Here is an 18047-nt window from a genome sequence, read left to right on the forward strand (position 1 = left end):
AGCTGTTATAATAGTAGAATCTTAATTAAAGGCATGTATTACTATATCCGACAGGCAGTGCAAGGATCTTTAACTGAAAAAGGCTACAATGATCTTTAACTGACCTGTTATGCAGGTAGAAAAAAATGATACCTTTATGACACTCCTAATATGCAGTTAAAAGGATCAAAAGTACCACCAAGAGTTCTAACTTCATCAAGGGTTTGATTTCAGCATCAATCAACAAGATCAATGAATTCACTAACTTTGTGAAGCTGATGGTTTTTATCCTACAAACAAAACCAACCTCAGTCTTGTCAGTCACATTTTAGCTTACGAAAGTTATGTTGCATCCATATATATTAATATCGGACAGACACCTGACATCTGTAAACTGCAGAAACTACAGAAGTAATATTTCATTGATTGTTAATAAATCTGAATGTCCTCAGCATAGCAGTGAAACTCCAGTCAGTGATGGAGATGACAATACTAAGCAGCAATATGCAAAGACTAAATTGCAAAGGTGCCAGCAGAAGAACCCTGAGTAAGGCAACATTAGATATATGTATAATTTACAGAAAAACCAAAAAGTAGACTTCCTACCTCTAACATACATCACCATGTGTTACCAAAACTGCATCCTGTACGTTACTTTATCATTATCATTATGATAAATGATAAATAATCATTTATCATTATGATAATGATAAGGAAACATAATCATAAATCATAAACAATCATTTATCATATCTTTATCGTTCTTTATCATCTATTGTACTGTGCAAATTCCAAGGTAACAGCGCAAATAAGAATCCCAATGTACATGTACATATGTCAAAGAAATTCCTCTATCATAGTTTAATTCAATTTATGTGAAACTCAGATTTCTTAGAATTGTACAGAATTATGAAAATGCACTTTAGGCGTCTTTTACTATACAGTATATAATTCTATTCGAAAGCTTTTTTTGAGCTAATCGGGTCTAATGGAAGAGAGTTTGTATTGTATATGAATTGAATCCCTCAACAGAAAAGTTAGAAAAGGAAGACGGACCTGGCTCTGCGGATATGTAACACTGGGCAATGTCTGTGTCGGTGGCACACAAATGCCATATAATCAGTGTTTGAAGTCTGCAGAGTTTCCACAGGTTCAAAGACTGCAGCAAGTGCTGGCTCTAGAAACACAGGGGAAAAGGCAAATTAATCTTATAATAATTACGGTATGAATTAATTATTTAAACCTGAATCAAACACAATCTGTGCAAATATTTGCCTTCACAAAACATTATGTTAGTTTAGTTCACTTTTTCACAACTTTTTTAAAACTGAACGTTTTAAAAACATTTACGATTCTCTAAACATGGCACAGCAACATTTTAGCACAACAAAATCAGTCATTTTAAAATTGATAAACTTATAATTGAGAGATTTTGAGATATTTGTAAAGAATTCCATTCGAGCTTGAAATGTAATTCTAGCTATTTTATTCTACATAAAACATTTTTGATTATATTTTGGGAGAGTAAATACATCTGATTTTATTTTATTTACAGCTGTTAAAAAAGTAAGATTTCTTACCTAAAGTGGAACCGACTGGAGCAAAGAGGAATATATAATGGAGCTCTGTAACAGCATTGAAAACTGTTCTAAAAGTAAGCACATTGGCAGTAAAATGACATTATTGTTATGGTGATATACTGTAACAAATTAAATCAGAAAATAAACAAAAGAAAGCATTGTACAAGAAATTTCTATTTAATTTATGTTAAAAATTCGTCTCAGAAGTTATAAATGCAAGAAAGGTTATCATTACTATCAAAACATCTAATAACAAATGAGAAGAGAAGATCATACACAATCTAAGTCAAAGTTCTATGTAAAATTATTTCCAATTGCCATGCTATTAGTTTAATGTTTCATATTGGCTTGTTTTATTAAAGTATTACCTTACAATCTCTTTTGAACTCCCAATACAGAAGTCGGGCCGTGCCACAAAGAGGTGCATAAAAAGTGTGTTCAGTGGCTTAAACACAGAAAAAGAAATACAGAAATAAGATCTAATATGTATATTATAATATCATTATTATTTCTGAATAGCTTATCTCTCATTCGCTATGATGTGCATTTTCTCTACCATGACTAGATCAAACAGATCCATTGTATAGTGGCTGGTACAGGTACAGTGTGTTAAAAAATGAGACCGCACATACAGTATCACATTCTACTGGTGCAAATGGCAATGGGAAATGTATGTTATTAAATAAGGTGGGGGGGCGAGGTCACTTAACATGTAGCAGCAGACAGCACTCAAAATGCTTCAATTTATACCATGCGATATATACATCTTTGCAAATGAGAAATTGTTCTTATGACATATATGGTAAAATAAAGGATGAAAAAGTAATTTTCCTGAAACTTACTTATAGTGACTTGTTTATGTTCCTGTGCAACCTGGTTGAATTTCTAAGTAGGCTAACACCGATCTCTAAATTCTAAGTAACACAGAGTTTTAAGCAGGTAGGAAACTAAAATGCGATTCAGAATTCAAACAAATCAATCCAGAGCGCATTAAAAGAAAACTCTTATCAACATAACATGAATCTGTCCTTAACTAAATAGTGCACTACTGCTTCAGCTGCTGCTAATAATACTAGTGCACACAACTGTTGATAATTCGGTGAAATCAATACTTACTGTACATTTATCAATGTTGTAATTGTTGTGTAACCAAGGTTCCCAGCAAGCCTGGTCAACAAGATCCAGATTGGGATAATCTAGGAAGGCAGCGTGAGCTATGACTTCATTGTTTGCATTGTTCAGTGTCACTGCAAGATTAGCCTTCTCCCTAGGTAGACAAATAAATAAATGAATAATGACTGGTGATGGACTGGAATCCCTATCCAGCCTGAATTCTCACCTTGTGCTATGCACAATTTCTCTACGACCCTTACCAAGAATAACTGGCTTTTTGATCACGGATGCATGAGTAAATTATGTTCTAGAATGGTATTTATTTATTAGAGACCCTTCTGAATCAAAATGAACCAGAGGAGACAATTGGAAACAATGCTGAAGCACATTTAAAACTGAGAACAGAAGGCAGTTTTTCTTTTACAAAAGAGGTTGTTGGTGTCTGGAAAAAGCAGTACATCCATACGGCTGAAGCCGATACTCTGGCTTCTTTCATGAAAAGGCCGGATGAGATCCTTGGATGAATTTAGCTAGAAGCAATCAAACGAGCTAGAAGGGACAGATGGCCTCCTTTCTTTTATACATAAAAGGAAGCTCCTTATGAAACACCCATGACTGGTCTGTTTTAATCTCAGTGACTCTCGTTATACATTTCAAAAGACACGGCAATACCAACACTCTTAAGGCACTGTATAACACACTTGCACTTGAAACACCTTGAAGGATTGTTTTTATAAACCTTTGGTAAAGCATAACTGTAATCTGAATAACAATAACCTTACGTCTATGTCATCTGTGTAACATAACTAAAAACTAGAAGCACTGATGACCTTGGACCTACAAATAGCTGCTTATGCTAAACAATTTTTGTGACTTTGTGACTCTGATATAAATATATGCAAAGTGCTGACAGCTACCAATTTTTCAAGAAACTAGAAGTGTCTGACAGGTGGAAGGGGGGAATGGAAGTCACTTCAACTTGTTTGTACTGGCTACAAAGGAAACCCAGCTATGGGAAGAGAGGGGCAGAGAAAATGTTTGCTGTGCTGTGAGTCTTGACTTCAGTACTGAAATGAAGACCCGATGATCGCGTCACCTCTGTTGTCTGGACTCTCCTCCTTACCAATCTCCTAAAAGAGGGGTAACCTCAGCATTCCTCGTCCTTCAGCTGGTGTGAGAGTATGAACCTCAGTAAGGTGAGACAAACGTTTTGTTAAAATTGAGTTAGGATAGTTTGGAAGAGTCCTTATTGTGAGGGTGTGTTTGCCGTGCTAGGGATTGAGAGAGACACGGAAAAAGGAGGAGACCCATAGTGACTATAGGAGAACAGAAAGTGGATATAGAGTGCTGGAAAAGCCAGTTTGCTGTGGCTGTGGGAAGGGCGATAATGTACTTTCATGGATCCCCATCGGCATGAAGTCAAGTGAAAAGGGGCATTGATGACTTCAACTGACTGACTGGGTAGCTACACTGGACTGAAAATTGCAATAGGGGTAGAGGTGAAGGGATGATCATTCCTTTGTTCTTTGTTTCTGTTTATGTGCAAGTGAGACTCCTGAAACCTTGGGTTGTGTTAAAAAAAGAGGGAAATCTTGTAACCATGGCTGGTTGTTGTAGGGGGTCAATAGGAGATGACAACAATAAAAAGTGGAATGTTTGCGATGTGAGTAATATGGTATTGGAAAAAACAAAGAACAGGATAAGAGAAATGAAAAAGAAAGGCTGGGATCACAAGAAAACAATTTAAGACCAAATTGAGTGGCTGCAAGAACAGAAGGCCAATGTACAAGTGAAGTATGGAGCTGCAGTGTGTGCACAGTGGATTACAGACATGGATAGTGTCCGTGTCAACAGAGCAGGCAAAACCATTACACTGGCAGAAGCAGTGAGGCCCGTGGCCCAAGCAAGAGCACAGTAGCTTAGTAGAGCAATAGGAATTAAGGAAGAAGAAAACAGTGAGGATATAGAGGAGGAGAGATTGGGATGGAGTTTTAGCAAGTCTGTGAGCCGCAGAGAAATGCGCTGCTGCCGAATGACCCAAATAATGGGAAGCGTCTGGAAGGGGGAGAGGTGGCGCCAGAGCAGGTCGTATTCCCGCTGCCACTCTCTGGGTGTCAGCTCAAAGCTCACCCACACGATTGCAATCCAAATAATCCATAATGTAATTGTACCTGTTCAGCGATAGGGCATAATTCTGATTTGAATGTCACGATTGTAGTCCCTCCCCCTTAAGGGCGCTCCGGCTCTTTCACTTCTGAGTTGATTTTTTCATCTGCCCCCGTTCCAGCCTCCTATTCAGCCCACCCTAAAAGCCAGACACTCACTCTGATCCGGGCTCTGCATTGGTTCCTGTACCAGGCGAGTCCGGGACCTGTAGCGCCTGGTCCCGTTCCCCCCTTTTTCCCCCCGACCCTCCACCGGATCCCGCTCCGGTTTTTAATCTCGTTTGTCTTTGTCTCGGATGGACCGCCCAGCTCTGGACATTTGCCTCATCTTGGATCTCCCTTTGGACTCCCTTTTGGACTGTTTGCCTTGGATTCACCCCCCAGAGCACCTGCGCACCATGGACACGCCCCCTGTTTTCATTCCCGACTCCTGCATGCTTTTTTCCCTGTGTTTTCCTCACTCTTCCCGGGATTGTGTCGTCTGCACAGGGTCCTGAAAGAACACTTTCGTTACATTGAAGAACTCAAAACCTTGGAATGCAATGGGGAAAGCCTGGAATTTGCAGCAATATACATGGGGAGAGGCTAATTTGACTGCTTACAGTAAAGGACGGAACTCCCAAAACTAGGCAAACAGGTACAGGAAGTACCGCTTATTTTTCTGAAAAGCAAGAGTTATCTGGGGAATGATAACCTGTTGGGGAGGGCATATGTACAGTAAGCCTGCTTAGAATGGTGTGTTCAATGCACCTCAACTCCATTTGTGTGGTCTTCTAAACTTATTAGCCAGTATTGCATCTATCAATCCACCATTGCTAGCACATCAGGAGAAGTTCGGAAGTGCATTTAGCTTACAACATGTGTTGTGTATGACCTTGCTCAGACTCTACGAGAGACAACTTCTTTAATCAAATCTAAACTTAAAACATTCCTTTTTACCAAGGTCTACATCTGATTGCCCTTCATCTGTAAAACCTCTGTATGCTCTTGTCTATTTTTTCCTTCTTTTACATTTTATTGGACTTTTTTTTTGCCTTTTTTTATTCACTATGCACAGCGTCCTTGGATTTCGAAAGGCGCTTCATAAATAGAAGTCGAATCCAAGCTGAAAGAGGTGACTCAGCAGCGATAGATTCTGCACGCCAGACGCTGCGATTGCAGGTCATCTGGGAGCAGATGCACACGCTGACCTCCAAGTCCCGGCACCAGGTGGACTTGCCTGTAAGAAGGGGGGTAGACGTGGCACCAGGTGAAGAAGGGTTAAATGTAACTGCACCCAGGCTGCGTTCGCAGCAGGTGAAAGGGGGGACTGAAGGATTATTTTTAGATATCTTTTGTATAATAATACTGAATAAACTTTTATATAGCGCCTTTAAAGGTGGCTTCTCAAAGTGCTTTACAGCATGTCAACAACAACAATAAAAAAACACACAAGATAAGCACGATGAGAATACACAGGTAGAGGAGACAGTAGATGGTCGTACTAAATACAGTAGGAGCAGAGGGGTAAAGAACAGTTCAACAAAGGCTCTTCTAAAGAAGAAGGTTTTGAGTCTGGATTTGAAGGAGTTTTTGTATGACATAACTGTAACTTGAAGCATTGATGATCACCTTGTACCTACAAAAAGTTGCTGACGCTTAACAATCTTTTTTAAAAACATGTCTTTGTGATTCTGATATAAAAAATATGCAGACTGCTGACAGCTACCAACTACTCAAGAAACTATAAGTGTCAGACAGGAGGAAGGGGGAAGCCGAAGTCGCTCTGCCATTTCAATCGCCGGATGAGGGGATGTACCGAGATGAGGATGGGACTACTGAATTGCGGTTTTTGCTAGACTTGTTTGTACCGGGCGATGATGAAGGAAACCAAGCTTGGGGAAGAGATGCGCAGAGAAAACTCTCTCTCGCGTCGCTGTGCTGTGTATCTTGATTTGAGTACTAAAATAAAGACCTGATGTTCGCTTCGCCTCCGTAGTCTGGACTCGGTTCTTTTCACCGACCTCCTAAAAGCGGGGTAACCTCAGCTGTCCCGCCTTCAACCTCTTCGGGGAAAAGGGTCTCACACGTGTTACATACTGTACCACTCTCACCAACACATGTTAAAAGCATTCTGTGGATGGTGCATGCGGTTGCAATATTTCTCAACTGAATGACGTAAACGCTGCAGTACTGCTACGACTTTGACGTTGGATATAGCGTTGAAAACAAAGTTAAAGACAATAGGTAATCCGATTTACGTTCTCCCCAACTATTTTACTCACAATAGGTAAATGACGTTTAATCTCCCAAACACGTCTTTGGTGGAAGGCAGAATCAGATTACTGATCTCTGGAGCATCCGACGATTCTGCACGCCTCGCCGTCACTATTTCTTCTTTCCCACCAGAGGAAGTAATGGTCCTCATTGTACCTTAAAGCAAGCAGTCGGGCGAATAAATAAAGCAACTGCACTGGTAGTGAATTTACAGATTTCAAAACTGAGAAACAGCTCTCTTGTGCTATAAAGTTTGAAATCGTGTTCAGACGACAGACAATCGCAAGCAGTTTAGAAATGTATATTTACACATTACGAGACCAATAACAATTTAAATGTGCAGTGCCAATGCGTATTTCACACATACGCATGTACAACTGATTTTATAGAAACATGAGCAGAAACATTTTGATGCTCTCTTTGACATGCATATTAAGAGTGGCGTTTCACATTAAATTCAGCATAGGTTATCCAATGCATTATATGTATATGTACTTAAAAATAATTCTTTCAAATGTAATATTTCTACAAGAAGACGAGGTTGGGTTACCTTCCTTTAAGATAACTTGCGGGTCCTCTGTGAACATTCAGCAAACAAAACTTCATATCCATGGTGACAGAACGCTCCGTCTCCTTGACTACCAATGACATCATGGGGTGAAAGGTTGGAGGTTACGCACGCCGTACGTCTTTCATGGCGGACCAGTCTGTGGAACCGTAGTTGACTTCTGTTGTTGTTATTACAATATTGTTCTTAAAACTGTGTATTTTTTATTTTATTTCGGATTAGAAGTAACAGGTTGAAAAAATGGCTTCTACCGCGGCTGGGAAGCAAAGGATACCGAAAGTGGCTAAGGTAATATTGTACCGTGTGCTGGCGATGTTTGTAAGGCCTTGCGAAAGATAAATTCAACGTGAAAAACATAAATAAAAAGGTTTATATAAATCAGACGTATCAAAGTTGCATGTCTTATGTAGGTGTAAAGTATATTTGTCCGTGTGGTATAGCTAGGCGCTTATGCCAATTTCATCTCGAGTCAATTTAAAAAAAATGCCTTTTGCAATGTACCTTTCCCCCTTTGATACATTCTGAATTCCTACTTCACAGTTTGATGTGTGTTTGCTGGTGCTTTGCTATATGCGGTATAGCGGTAACGTGGCGTGGCTGAGCTGGAGGTTTTGTCCCGTGTGCAGGTGAAAAACAAAGCCCCCGCCGAGGTGCAGATCACGGCGGAGCAGCTGCTCAGGGAAGCCAAAGAGAGGGAGCTTGAGCTGCTGCCCCCGCCGCCCAAGCAGAAGATCACCGACGAGGAGGAGCTGAATGATTACAAGCTGCGAAAAAGAAAGGTAAGTGCGGAACACAGAGCTCGGCGGCTGTTTTAGACATGTACCAGTCTCAGACTTCAGGACCCGAGTCCAGTCATCCTCCGAAATGACCTCCACGCACTCCACATCACTTTTGTTAGTTTAAGTACCAAGCGGAGACAAAACTTTACAAGTCTGTGCTGTTGTTCATATTGTGTTTTCACTGTTAAATCAAATTATCATCACTTTTAGATATTGGAATCTGCAATATAATATTTTACACCAGTTCCTTTATTTCCTACAGTTCTTCTATCATATATTTCTAGTTAGATTTCTAGTCTATCATATATTTCTATCACATTGGTGGTGGTGGAGGGGAGTCCCCATTACCTGTAAAGCGCTTTAAGTGGAGAGTCCAGTAAAGCGCTATATAACTGTAAGCTATTATTATTATTATTTCTAGTTATTGGTGATTGTAAGAAGTTGCCTGACTTTTGCAACCATGATGATCATTAAAACCATCATAGCTGTACTGCTCTCAGATGGCCCAACCATTTGAAGTAATACCCTTCTGTTTAATGTTTTTTAAGTATTTGTGTTCAGTTGTATAAAATTCAGGTTGCTCAGTTGAACAGTATTTGTGTGAGTTTAAAAAGCACAAAAGAGGATATGATGAAAGTACACTCATCTGAGCTTTCTCCATAATACTTTACGTTTTTGTTTATTCAAAGGGATTTGAAGACAACATCCGAAAAAACCGCACTGTCATCAGTAACTGGATAAAGTATGCACAATGGGAGGAGAGCCTGAAGGAAGTTCAGAGGTAATATTTATTTTTTAATGTTCTATATAGCCCCTGAAATGTAAGAGGAGAGAATATTATAAAAAAATACCTGTCCACCAAGATTCTGAATTGTGATGAAAATAGGGGCAAATATTTTGGAAAGCCACAGATTTAATGAAATGCTTTTAAAAGAGAGTTTATTTTGCCATGTGTACATATACATTGGGATTCTTGTTTGTGCTGTTCTTTCTGAAGGTGTACAGTAAAATAGGCCATGCCGCACAATGTGCACAGTACATTAAGCCCACAGCCATATCACCCTGCACCTCACAACTGATAACCCACTGAAGCTCAGCAGGTGTGAGCCTGGTCAGTACCTGGATGGGAGACCTCCTGGGAAAAACTAAGGTTGCTGCTGGAAGAGGTGTTAGTGGGGCCAGCAGGGGGCGCTCACCCTGCGGTCTATGTGGGTCCTAATGCCCCAGTATAGTGACGGGGACACTATACTGTAAAAGGGGTCTGTCCTTCTGATGGGACATAAAACCAAGGTCTGACTCTCTGTGGTCATTTAAAAATCCCAGGGTGCTTCTCGAAAAGAGTAGGGGTGTTATCCCAGTGCCCTGACCAAATTTCCAAATCATGGCCTCCTAATAATCCCTATCTATGAACTGGCTTCATCGCTCTTTTCTCCTTTCCCACTGATATCTGGTGTGTGGTGAGTGTACTGGGGCAATATGGCTGCCACTGCATCATTCAGGTGGGGCTGCACACTGGTGGTTGTAGATGGGAGTCCACATTAGCTGTCAAGTGTTTTGTGTGGAGTGTCCAGAAAAGTGCTATATAAGTGTAAAGAATTATTATTACGGAGGCCTGCAGGATCATTAATGTTCTAACTGAACTAATTAAAGGCTTAATTGGAACAGTGTAAGAGACTCCCTGTTCTCCAAGTGCTACTGATTTAAGGCATAAAACCTGCAGGAATTCAGCCCTTCAGGATCCAAGTTGGAAACTCCTACACTAGTCTAATAGAAATACTAGAAATAAGCTTTCTGACTGCAGATGTTGAGTATTTATTATAATAAATAATGACAGTTGCAGCCAACCATCCTGCAGAGCATAACACAGCAACATACAATGGGTAGTCAAGACCATATTCACACAGGACAGTAGATATGTGATAGTCAACTAAAATACGTAGGGTGCAGAAGTGCATTGAATTCTGAGGCTTTGCACAGTTATCTGAAGCTCTGTGTTTCAGGTCCAAGCACGTTTGATCATTGTGGTGATATATTTTTTAAAAAAATGAGTCATAACACGAAAATAAACATCATAAATGAGATAGCTGCACGCGCGTCATCATCAAGGGGAACGGCGTGACATGATGCTCAAAAGAATGGTCTCCTCATGCTCTTTTTTTTGTGTGTTATTCCTTCTTCTCTAGAGCCCGCTCCATTTACGAGCGCGCCCTAGATGTGGACCACAGGAACATCGCGCTGTGGCTGAAGTACGCCGAGATGGAGATGAAAAACCGGCAGGTGAACCATGCCCGCAACATCTGGGACCGAGCCATCACCATCCTCCCGCGGGTCAACCAGTTCTGGTACGGGCTCAGTAGTGCAGTGCGTAGAACCGTACGTGAAGAACGTAGGGTTTCACTGCTTTTCCTTTTCTTTTGTTGGACTGTATTTTAGTACTGTATGAAATAATATAAGTAAATTGTCAGGGTACACGCAAATTCTGTTTAGCTAATCTTTGAAGAGATTTTAATTTAGGTTTTGCCTTTCAAGCTCAGCTACAGGAAGAATAGTTCAGCAGTGAGACATTGAACTGTTAAATGATATCATGTTTTATCCATAGTTTCTCTGCTCTAGTTAGAACGCTGTTTTCTCATACTTGACTGAGCTGGGCGTTAACCCCTCATTGGCATCACTGGTTTCCTCTGGATAGGTACAAATACACCTACATGGAGGAGATGTTGGGAAACGTAGCCGGCTGTCGGCAGGTGTTTGAACGATGGATGGAGTGGGAACCTGATGAGCAAGCCTGGCATTCCTACATTAACTTTGAACTGCGCTACAAAGAAGTGGACAAGGCACGCTTCATTTACGAGACATATATCCTTTCCAAAGCTTGTTTCCTACTTGTTTTGGGGGTGTAGTGTTGACTTTTTTTCTGATGTAGGATTTGACTTTAAGACTAATGGTCATTATCCTTTTTCCTCATCATCTGTGTACAGAATTTTGCTTTGTAGTTGTAGGGTAGTAGTGTTCAGGCATTTTCAGCCACTCCCCCCAACTGGATAGAGTTAGTTGTTGGCCTCGTCCCTCCCCGTTTATCAACAGCCACAAACAACTGCCAGCAGATGTTCATATGCAGAAGTTTTGTAAAGCCAAGATAAATTTAATTTTAGGAGTTGAAAAGTACAAATAGGGTATATTTAATGTTGTATGTAATGTATTGTAGAGAAATTAAGTAATCTTGAATACATATGTTTTGCAACATTATCATGTTGTATATGAAAAATGTAGGCCAATTCATGACTCATCACACCGTCCACCCCATGTTTTGGATACCTCTGGTGTACAACGTGCTGTACTTTGGTATAGCTGTGTCTTTATGTAGCTGAAATTTTGCTTTCTTGATTGCATACACATAATTATTGTCTGCACTTACTTGAGTATCATTTGTCAAGGATAATGATAATCAAGAGTATTCAAAATGTCAATGCAGTTATATTGTATAACAGTTACTTTTAAGTTAAATAATAAGTATTCTCATTTAGTTGTCTTCCTACAAATAACTTTGAAGTATAGGTTATTTTTTTCTTGAATGTTTCTGTAAGTACAGACCTGCAGGAAGTAGCATCTTTCCAGTAAAGGAAGCAGTTTATTAGAACGAGACTTTGTTGAGGAGGGAGGATTTTCAGCAGCCTGTCCCTGCAGTTATGTTTCCTAACCCCAGTGTACTTGTAATCGTCCACCCTGAAGTGAAGAACTGGATCAAGTACGCCCGCTTCGAAGAGAAGCATGGCTACATCGGCCATTCCAGGAAGGTGTTTGAGAGAGCCGTGGAATTCTTTGGGGAGGAACACGTCGATGAGCATCTCTACGTGGCTTTTGCAAAGTTTGAGGAAAAACAGAAAGAGGTGACCGATTGCTAGCTTGAGAAAATCTACTGCCGTAATTGACCTTACGACTTTATTTATGTGCTTCTGCAGCTCATTAGGTACTTTTCTCTCATGGTGGTTTTCCTGCTTGGGTTTCTACAGTTTGAGCGAGTGCGGGTGATCTACAAGTATGCCCTGGATAGGATTCCTAAGCAGCAAGCCCAGGAGCTGTTCAAAAACTACACTGTTTTCGAGAAGAAGTTTGGAGATAGGAGGGGAATTGAAGATGTCATCGTCAGCAAAAGACGTTTCCAGTACGAGGAGGAAGTCAAGGTGAGCAAAGCTTAATGATGAAGCTAAGGATAACTCGACTGAATCGGCTGTTTTACTCAGTTTTTTATGCAGTGTTTAGTTTTTACACATTCCTTTCCCACCTGTTTGGTGTCTTGACAGTTAATTTGCTGTTTTTTTGCAGGCAAACCCTCATAACTACGATGCCTGGTTTGATTACCTCCGACTGGTGGAGAGTGACGCAGACGCTGACACGGTTCGGGAGGTATATGAAAGAGCCATTGCCAACATCCCCCCCATCCAGGAAAAAAGGCACTGGAGAAGATACATTTACCTCTGGATTAACTATGCCTTGTACGAAGAATTGGAGGTCAAGGTTAGTGCTTTAAGAATTTTGGTTGAGAAGTTAAATGACTCTGTTTCCTATATGTGAAAACACAGGTTATGAAATTAATGTTAAAGCCACAGAGTAGCTTTGTTTTCCAAACCCAACCTGGAATGTGACTTGCAGTTGATTTCTGTTCTGCAGGAGAACAGAGAGGAAAAGGCAAGCACAGAGAGAAAAGGCTGCAAGCTAAGGAGGAGGCAAAGGGAAAGGGGATTTTTACAAGATGAATGACATTTTCAGGCTGGAGAAAATAGAGAAAGATTAATCATTCAAATAATCGGGGTTTAATAGGGTACTGCAGTAGAGAACTGTTTTACATGAATGTAAAGGATCAGAAATGTGTTGGTTAACAAGCATAGCACATGGAAGAAAGTGGTACTTTGATGAAGTTTAAATTGTACCAGATATTTAGAAAGTTAGAAATAGGTGTGTGCTTGCAGAAGAACAGTCTTTGGCCATAGCAGAAATTGCACTGTAGGATGGAATTATGAGACTATTTGATAGATCTGATGTGTACTGTGGGTTAGGCTGGAAGACATTTTTTGAAAAAGGTACACGCTAATTGAGGGAGAAGAATATGCTGTTATTTCTTAAAGTACAGTGCCTGACGTATGATAACGATATCTAATTAATTGTGATGATGCTTCCATTGGGAATTTTATTACAAAACAGCTATTTGGAGTGGTGGTTAAGGCTCTAGACTTGTTAATGGAAGGTGATGGGTTTGAATTCCCTTGAGCGAGAGACATCACTAAGGTTGCATTAGTATAATGCCCTGCTATATAGTATAATGGCTTCTGCCCAGATGGTATTGTAAATATGAATTTGTTTTCAGTTGACTTATCTGGTTAAATGTTTACTGTGTTTTGCATGTGTGTAGTCAGGGAAACTAAATGATATATTGAATGGCAACTTTAAGAAAAATGTTTTTTCTCATGATAATTTTGATACTTGAGTTAAAAATTTCTGGTAAGTGTTTTAACTTCACTGAATTTTCAACCTATCCACAGGACCCAGAAAGAACAAGACAGGTGTACCAGGCATGTCTTGAACTCATTCCACACAAAAAGGTATTTTTCTGTAAAGTGACTTTAGTGAACACATAAACCAACATTTGTATATCCTTTTGAGTCACAACTATTTGTCCTGTTGATTTCAGATATTATTGTTGTTCAGGTTCCATCGTAACTCAATACAAATACTGTACAGACACAGTAAATACACAGCCACTGTCACTTTACATACAAGGCATTTAAGACTAGGATCTTAGTATTTTACTTTGTGTACAGAGTCCTGAAATGTTTCATTAGCCTACTGACCTATTGAATGTTTTGCTTCTTTTTTTTCCAGTTCACATTTGCCAAAATCTGGTTATTATGTGCCCAGTTTGAAATAAGACAGAAGAATCTTCCTTTTGCTAGGAGGGCTCTGGTAAGGAGACTGATGTTAAAAGTTGTATTTTACAAAATTTCGGGTCACTTTTGCCCATACTGATCTTTACAAACAATAGCAAATTCTAGAAAACGTTTTGTTCAGTGAGGATGTTGAAGTAGTCATTTTATTGTTTTCTGTTGGGTCATTAACAAAGGATGAAGGTTCAGTCCTAAATATTAAAAAATCTGCCTAAAAATATCTAAAAATTTTAGAATAATCTAAATTGTTGAAACGAACCATGTATTAACCTTCACGTGTTGCACAATAGTTATTCACTGCATTGTTTTTTTTCCTCCATTTCTCTTTAGGGCACAGGCATTGGTAAATGCCCAAAGAACAAACTATTTAAGGGCTATATTGAGCTGGAACTACAGCTTCGAGAGTTTGATCGTTGCCGAAAACTCTATGAGAAGTATCTGGAATTTTCCCCAGAGAACTGTACGACGTGGATCAAATTTGCCGAGCTCGAGACTATCTTGGGAGATGTAGACAGAGCTCGTGCAATCTTTGAACTAGCTATAGGACAGCCCAGACTGGACATGCCAGAGGTAATGTTTGCTTTTGTGCCGAAGTAACAAATTGGAATATTGTGTAAAAATGGTGTGTGTTCCAGCCCCCGGACCTCTGGTTTCAGAATTATATTCTTTAAGTACTGTCGTTCGTGCATTCAACAGTGAAATGAAAACCAGAGAGCACAAGTGGAAACCACGGTGCCTATATAAAGTCTACACATTTATTATCCAAGCCATATTCCTAGGTTTTCATTGGTAAGTACTTTTCAATATGTAAATAAAGGTAAAATAAATTGTGATTTGATGTGTCTTGTTTTCAGTTTACAACTGTAAGCAGTGCATAGACTTTTTATAGGCACTGTACGTGGAAGTGCATTTAAAGCCGAGAAAAATTAGCACTTCTTTAACCAAAGGCTTGTGGGAGTATAGCATAACCTCCCTGATACCTTGGCTTCTTTCAAGGAATGGCTGGATGGAGATTCTGTTTCAGTGAACTACTAACTACTAGATGGGCTACAAAAGCTGAGTGACCTCTTCATCTTCATCTGCAGCCTGTCTTATGTCCTTACGACATCAGTGATAAGTGCTGTTTTGGAAATGTGAGCTGCAGCTTAACTGATTGGACATATTTACTTTGGATTCTAAATGCTGTGCTCTAAAAGTGCAGTTAATAGCTTCATTGTCTTAATTATGAAATAATTCAATTTCAGGTGCTTTGGAAATCGTACATTGACTTTGAAATTGAACAAGAGGAATATGGAAAGACGAGAGACCTGTACAGGAGGTTACTACAGCGCACTCAGCATGTTAAGGTACATCTTTCTACCGTCAGATGTAAATTGTGAAATGGTACACTGCTTGGAGGTGACACAGTAGCATAGCATCTCTAGGATCCTGGGTTTGATTATGGCCCTAGGTATCAGTGTAGTTTGCATGCACTCCCTGTGCTCACCTAGGTTATTGGCGAGTGTTCGTTTCCTTTCACCTTTCAGAAATGTGCTGATCAGGCTTGATTGGGTATTCTAGGTTGTCCCTTTCTTCATGGACCTTAAGTGGACTGGTGTGTTTTAAATGCCATCTTGGTCCCATTGCATCTAGCTCTGACTTGCTGCCAGCTTTATAAGAAATGCAGCTTTCCAATAATGGGTGGTTTAAGGAGCTCCACAACTTGACATATCCTCTTTAATAGATTGTCTCATGCATTATTATAAACTGAGAGCGGGGAGGTTTTTCTGAGAGCATTGTAAAAATGGCTTCTCCATCCAATACCAAATAATCTCACCTTCAGGATAACCCATGGACTACATTTTTTTTTAATCAGAATCATTTTTAATTTTTCCGTTGCGTGGAAAATTGGACAACCTTGTTAATTCCGTGTTTCTCGTCAAAACTATACCCGCTGTATTGTGTAGGTTTGGATCAGTTACGCCCAGTTTGAGCTGTCTGTCGAGAGTGAGGATCGCCTGATCAAGTGCAGACAGATTTACGAGGAGGCCAACAAAGCCCTGCGCAACTGTGAGGAGAAAGAGGAAAGACTCATGTTACTGGAGTCCTGGAGGGACTTTGAGGCCGAGTTCGGCACCGACAGCACACGGAGCAGAGTGCACAGGCTTCTCCCAGAGAAAGTCAAGAAGAGGAGAAAGCTGCAAGCAGAGGATGGCGTAAGACCTTTATACCTGTTCTCTTTATTTTTAAAAAGTATACTTTGGTGTGAAGAGGTTTACAGAAGAAAAACAACTACAGCAAACAATTGCAGTAACTAGACTTCATGGACTGTCTTCTTTCACTATAAACTATAAAAATACTTACATTTGTTCATACGTGTAATTATCTGAAATGTGTTTTATCCTGTTTAAAACAATTATAAAGATGTGTTGTATAGCCTAATCACTAAAATTAAAAGAGGTAGGCTTTAAAATTAGTGAAGTTCACAATATAATATAAATGTTAGGGCCTGGTGGTACAGAACCACCACTCAGGAACAATGGCAACACCTAGAATTTTAACTGTAATTTACTTAAGAATGTGTTGCCTCCTGTACCTGTACTGTAATGAAAAGGAATGTGCCAAGTTTGTAACCATTAAATTGTTACATTTAGATAAGAACCAAAAAAAATGTTACAGGAGGTCATTCATGGTTAGTAGTTATTAATTGATCCCAAGATCTTATCCAGCCGTCTCTTAAAAGAAGCCAACAATGTGGGAGGGGAGCTTAATCCATACACCTGCAACTTGTTGTGTAAAGAAGTGTCTCCTTTCACTGGGTTGGGTGCATTTTGTTGGAACTCGTTCAAATATGAGTCGGTTTTCTTCTAGATTGGGTGATTTGGAATAGCCATTCTTTAAGGAACATAAACACCAACAGGGTTTAGCTTCAGCAGTGTTGCAAGTTTTGAGGAAAACCAAAATGGACAAATATTTAGATGGGATATGTAGCAATTTAAGAGTATTATTTGAATTTGGGAATGTTTAGACAGAACATTTACAAACTACAATAGGCTGTATGACTTCTTTATTTTTACTAATGGGATTTGAGCACTCCTTACAAGGTTCAGAATAGTTACTGTTTTGTGAAACTCTGCAGAATTGGATGAATTGGATTTTTAACTTCACAAGCGGCTAAATCATTTTACTACACCTGTGGAAGGATTCTGCCTTTTACTTTTCTGGTTTTTGTACTAATCTGTATTTTCCCTGTCCCTTAGTCAGACGCCGGCTGGGAAGAGTACTATGACTATATCTTTCCAGAGGATTCTGCCAACCAGCCCAACCTCAAGCTGCTTGCCATGGCGAAAATGTGGAAGAAACAGCAGCAACAGGAGGAGGAAGAGGACAGTCAGGAAGACTCGCAGGAGCAGCAGGAACAGGAGGACCCAGCGGCTGTTGCTGCTGGTGATGACAAGGATGATGGTGATAACGACAGGCAGGATAATGATGAAGATAAGGATGAGGATAGCAATAAATCCTAACCTGTCCTTCACACACTTTCAGAACATGTTTTCTCACAAGACTCATGATCACAATTCTTCTAACAGAATGGAATTTGTATCCCTCAGTTCCCGAAAACGTTTTTTTTACAGGAATAAACATGATTTTGTATTTATTCCACAGTGTCCCATTTATTATATATTGAG

The 18047-nt window shown here is 39.8% G+C and overlaps 2 protein-coding genes across 2 annotated transcripts in view; one reads left to right on the plus strand and one right to left on the minus strand.

Moving 5' to 3' along the window:
- The window catches only part of cfap61 (cilia and flagella associated protein 61), a 61091-nt gene extending 53847 nt beyond the window's left edge, over window positions 1-7244 (minus strand). Inside the window, exons 1-5 of the mRNA XM_088940631.1 lie at window positions 7102-7244; window positions 2676-2826; window positions 1928-2004; window positions 1560-1627; window positions 1036-1156 (exon numbers count right to left, since the gene is read on the minus strand). Of these exons, the coding sequence (XP_088796757.1) occupies window positions 1036-1156; window positions 1560-1627; window positions 1928-2004; window positions 2676-2826; window positions 7102-7244 (560 nt within the window). The remainder of the gene's footprint in view (window positions 1-1035; window positions 1157-1559; window positions 1628-1927; window positions 2005-2675; window positions 2827-7101) is intronic.
- Window positions 7245-7768: 524 nt separating this feature from the next.
- On the plus strand, window positions 7769-18016 carry crnkl1 (crooked neck pre-mRNA splicing factor 1). Its single transcript, XM_088906616.1, has 14 exons — window positions 7769-7949; window positions 8288-8440; window positions 9130-9221; window positions 10624-10782; window positions 11130-11296; window positions 12149-12327; window positions 12451-12621; window positions 12764-12955; window positions 13978-14037; window positions 14318-14398; window positions 14710-14949; window positions 15624-15725; window positions 16326-16574; window positions 17619-18016. Exons 1-14 carry the CDS (start codon window positions 7902-7904, stop codon window positions 17880-17882), a joined length of 2157 nt encoding a protein of 718 aa, XP_088762742.1. The 5' UTR covers window positions 7769-7901; the 3' UTR covers window positions 17883-18016.
- Window positions 18017-18047: the final 31 nt, after the last annotated feature.

Source organism: Atractosteus spatula, chromosome 2 (genome assembly GCF_055471065.1).
Source record: "Atractosteus spatula isolate fAtrSpa1 chromosome 2, fAtrSpa1.hap1, whole genome shotgun sequence".
Taxonomy (NCBI): Eukaryota; Metazoa; Chordata; class Actinopteri; order Semionotiformes; family Lepisosteidae; genus Atractosteus; species Atractosteus spatula.

Excerpts from the sequence above, each read along its gene's own strand:
- crnkl1 (XM_088906616.1), top strand. The coding sequence starts at position 7,902 with ATGGCTTCTACCGCGGCTGGGAAGCAAAGGATACCGAAAGTGGCTAAG. Across the intron at positions 8,441-9,129 it reads ACAAGCTGCGAAAAAGAAAG|GGATTTGAAGACAACATCCG; the intron begins GTAAGTGCGGAA and ends GTTTATTCAAAG. Across the intron at positions 11,297-12,148 it reads ACGCTTCATTTACGAGACAT|TTGTAATCGTCCACCCTGAA; the intron begins ATATCCTTTCCA and ends ACCCCAGTGTAC.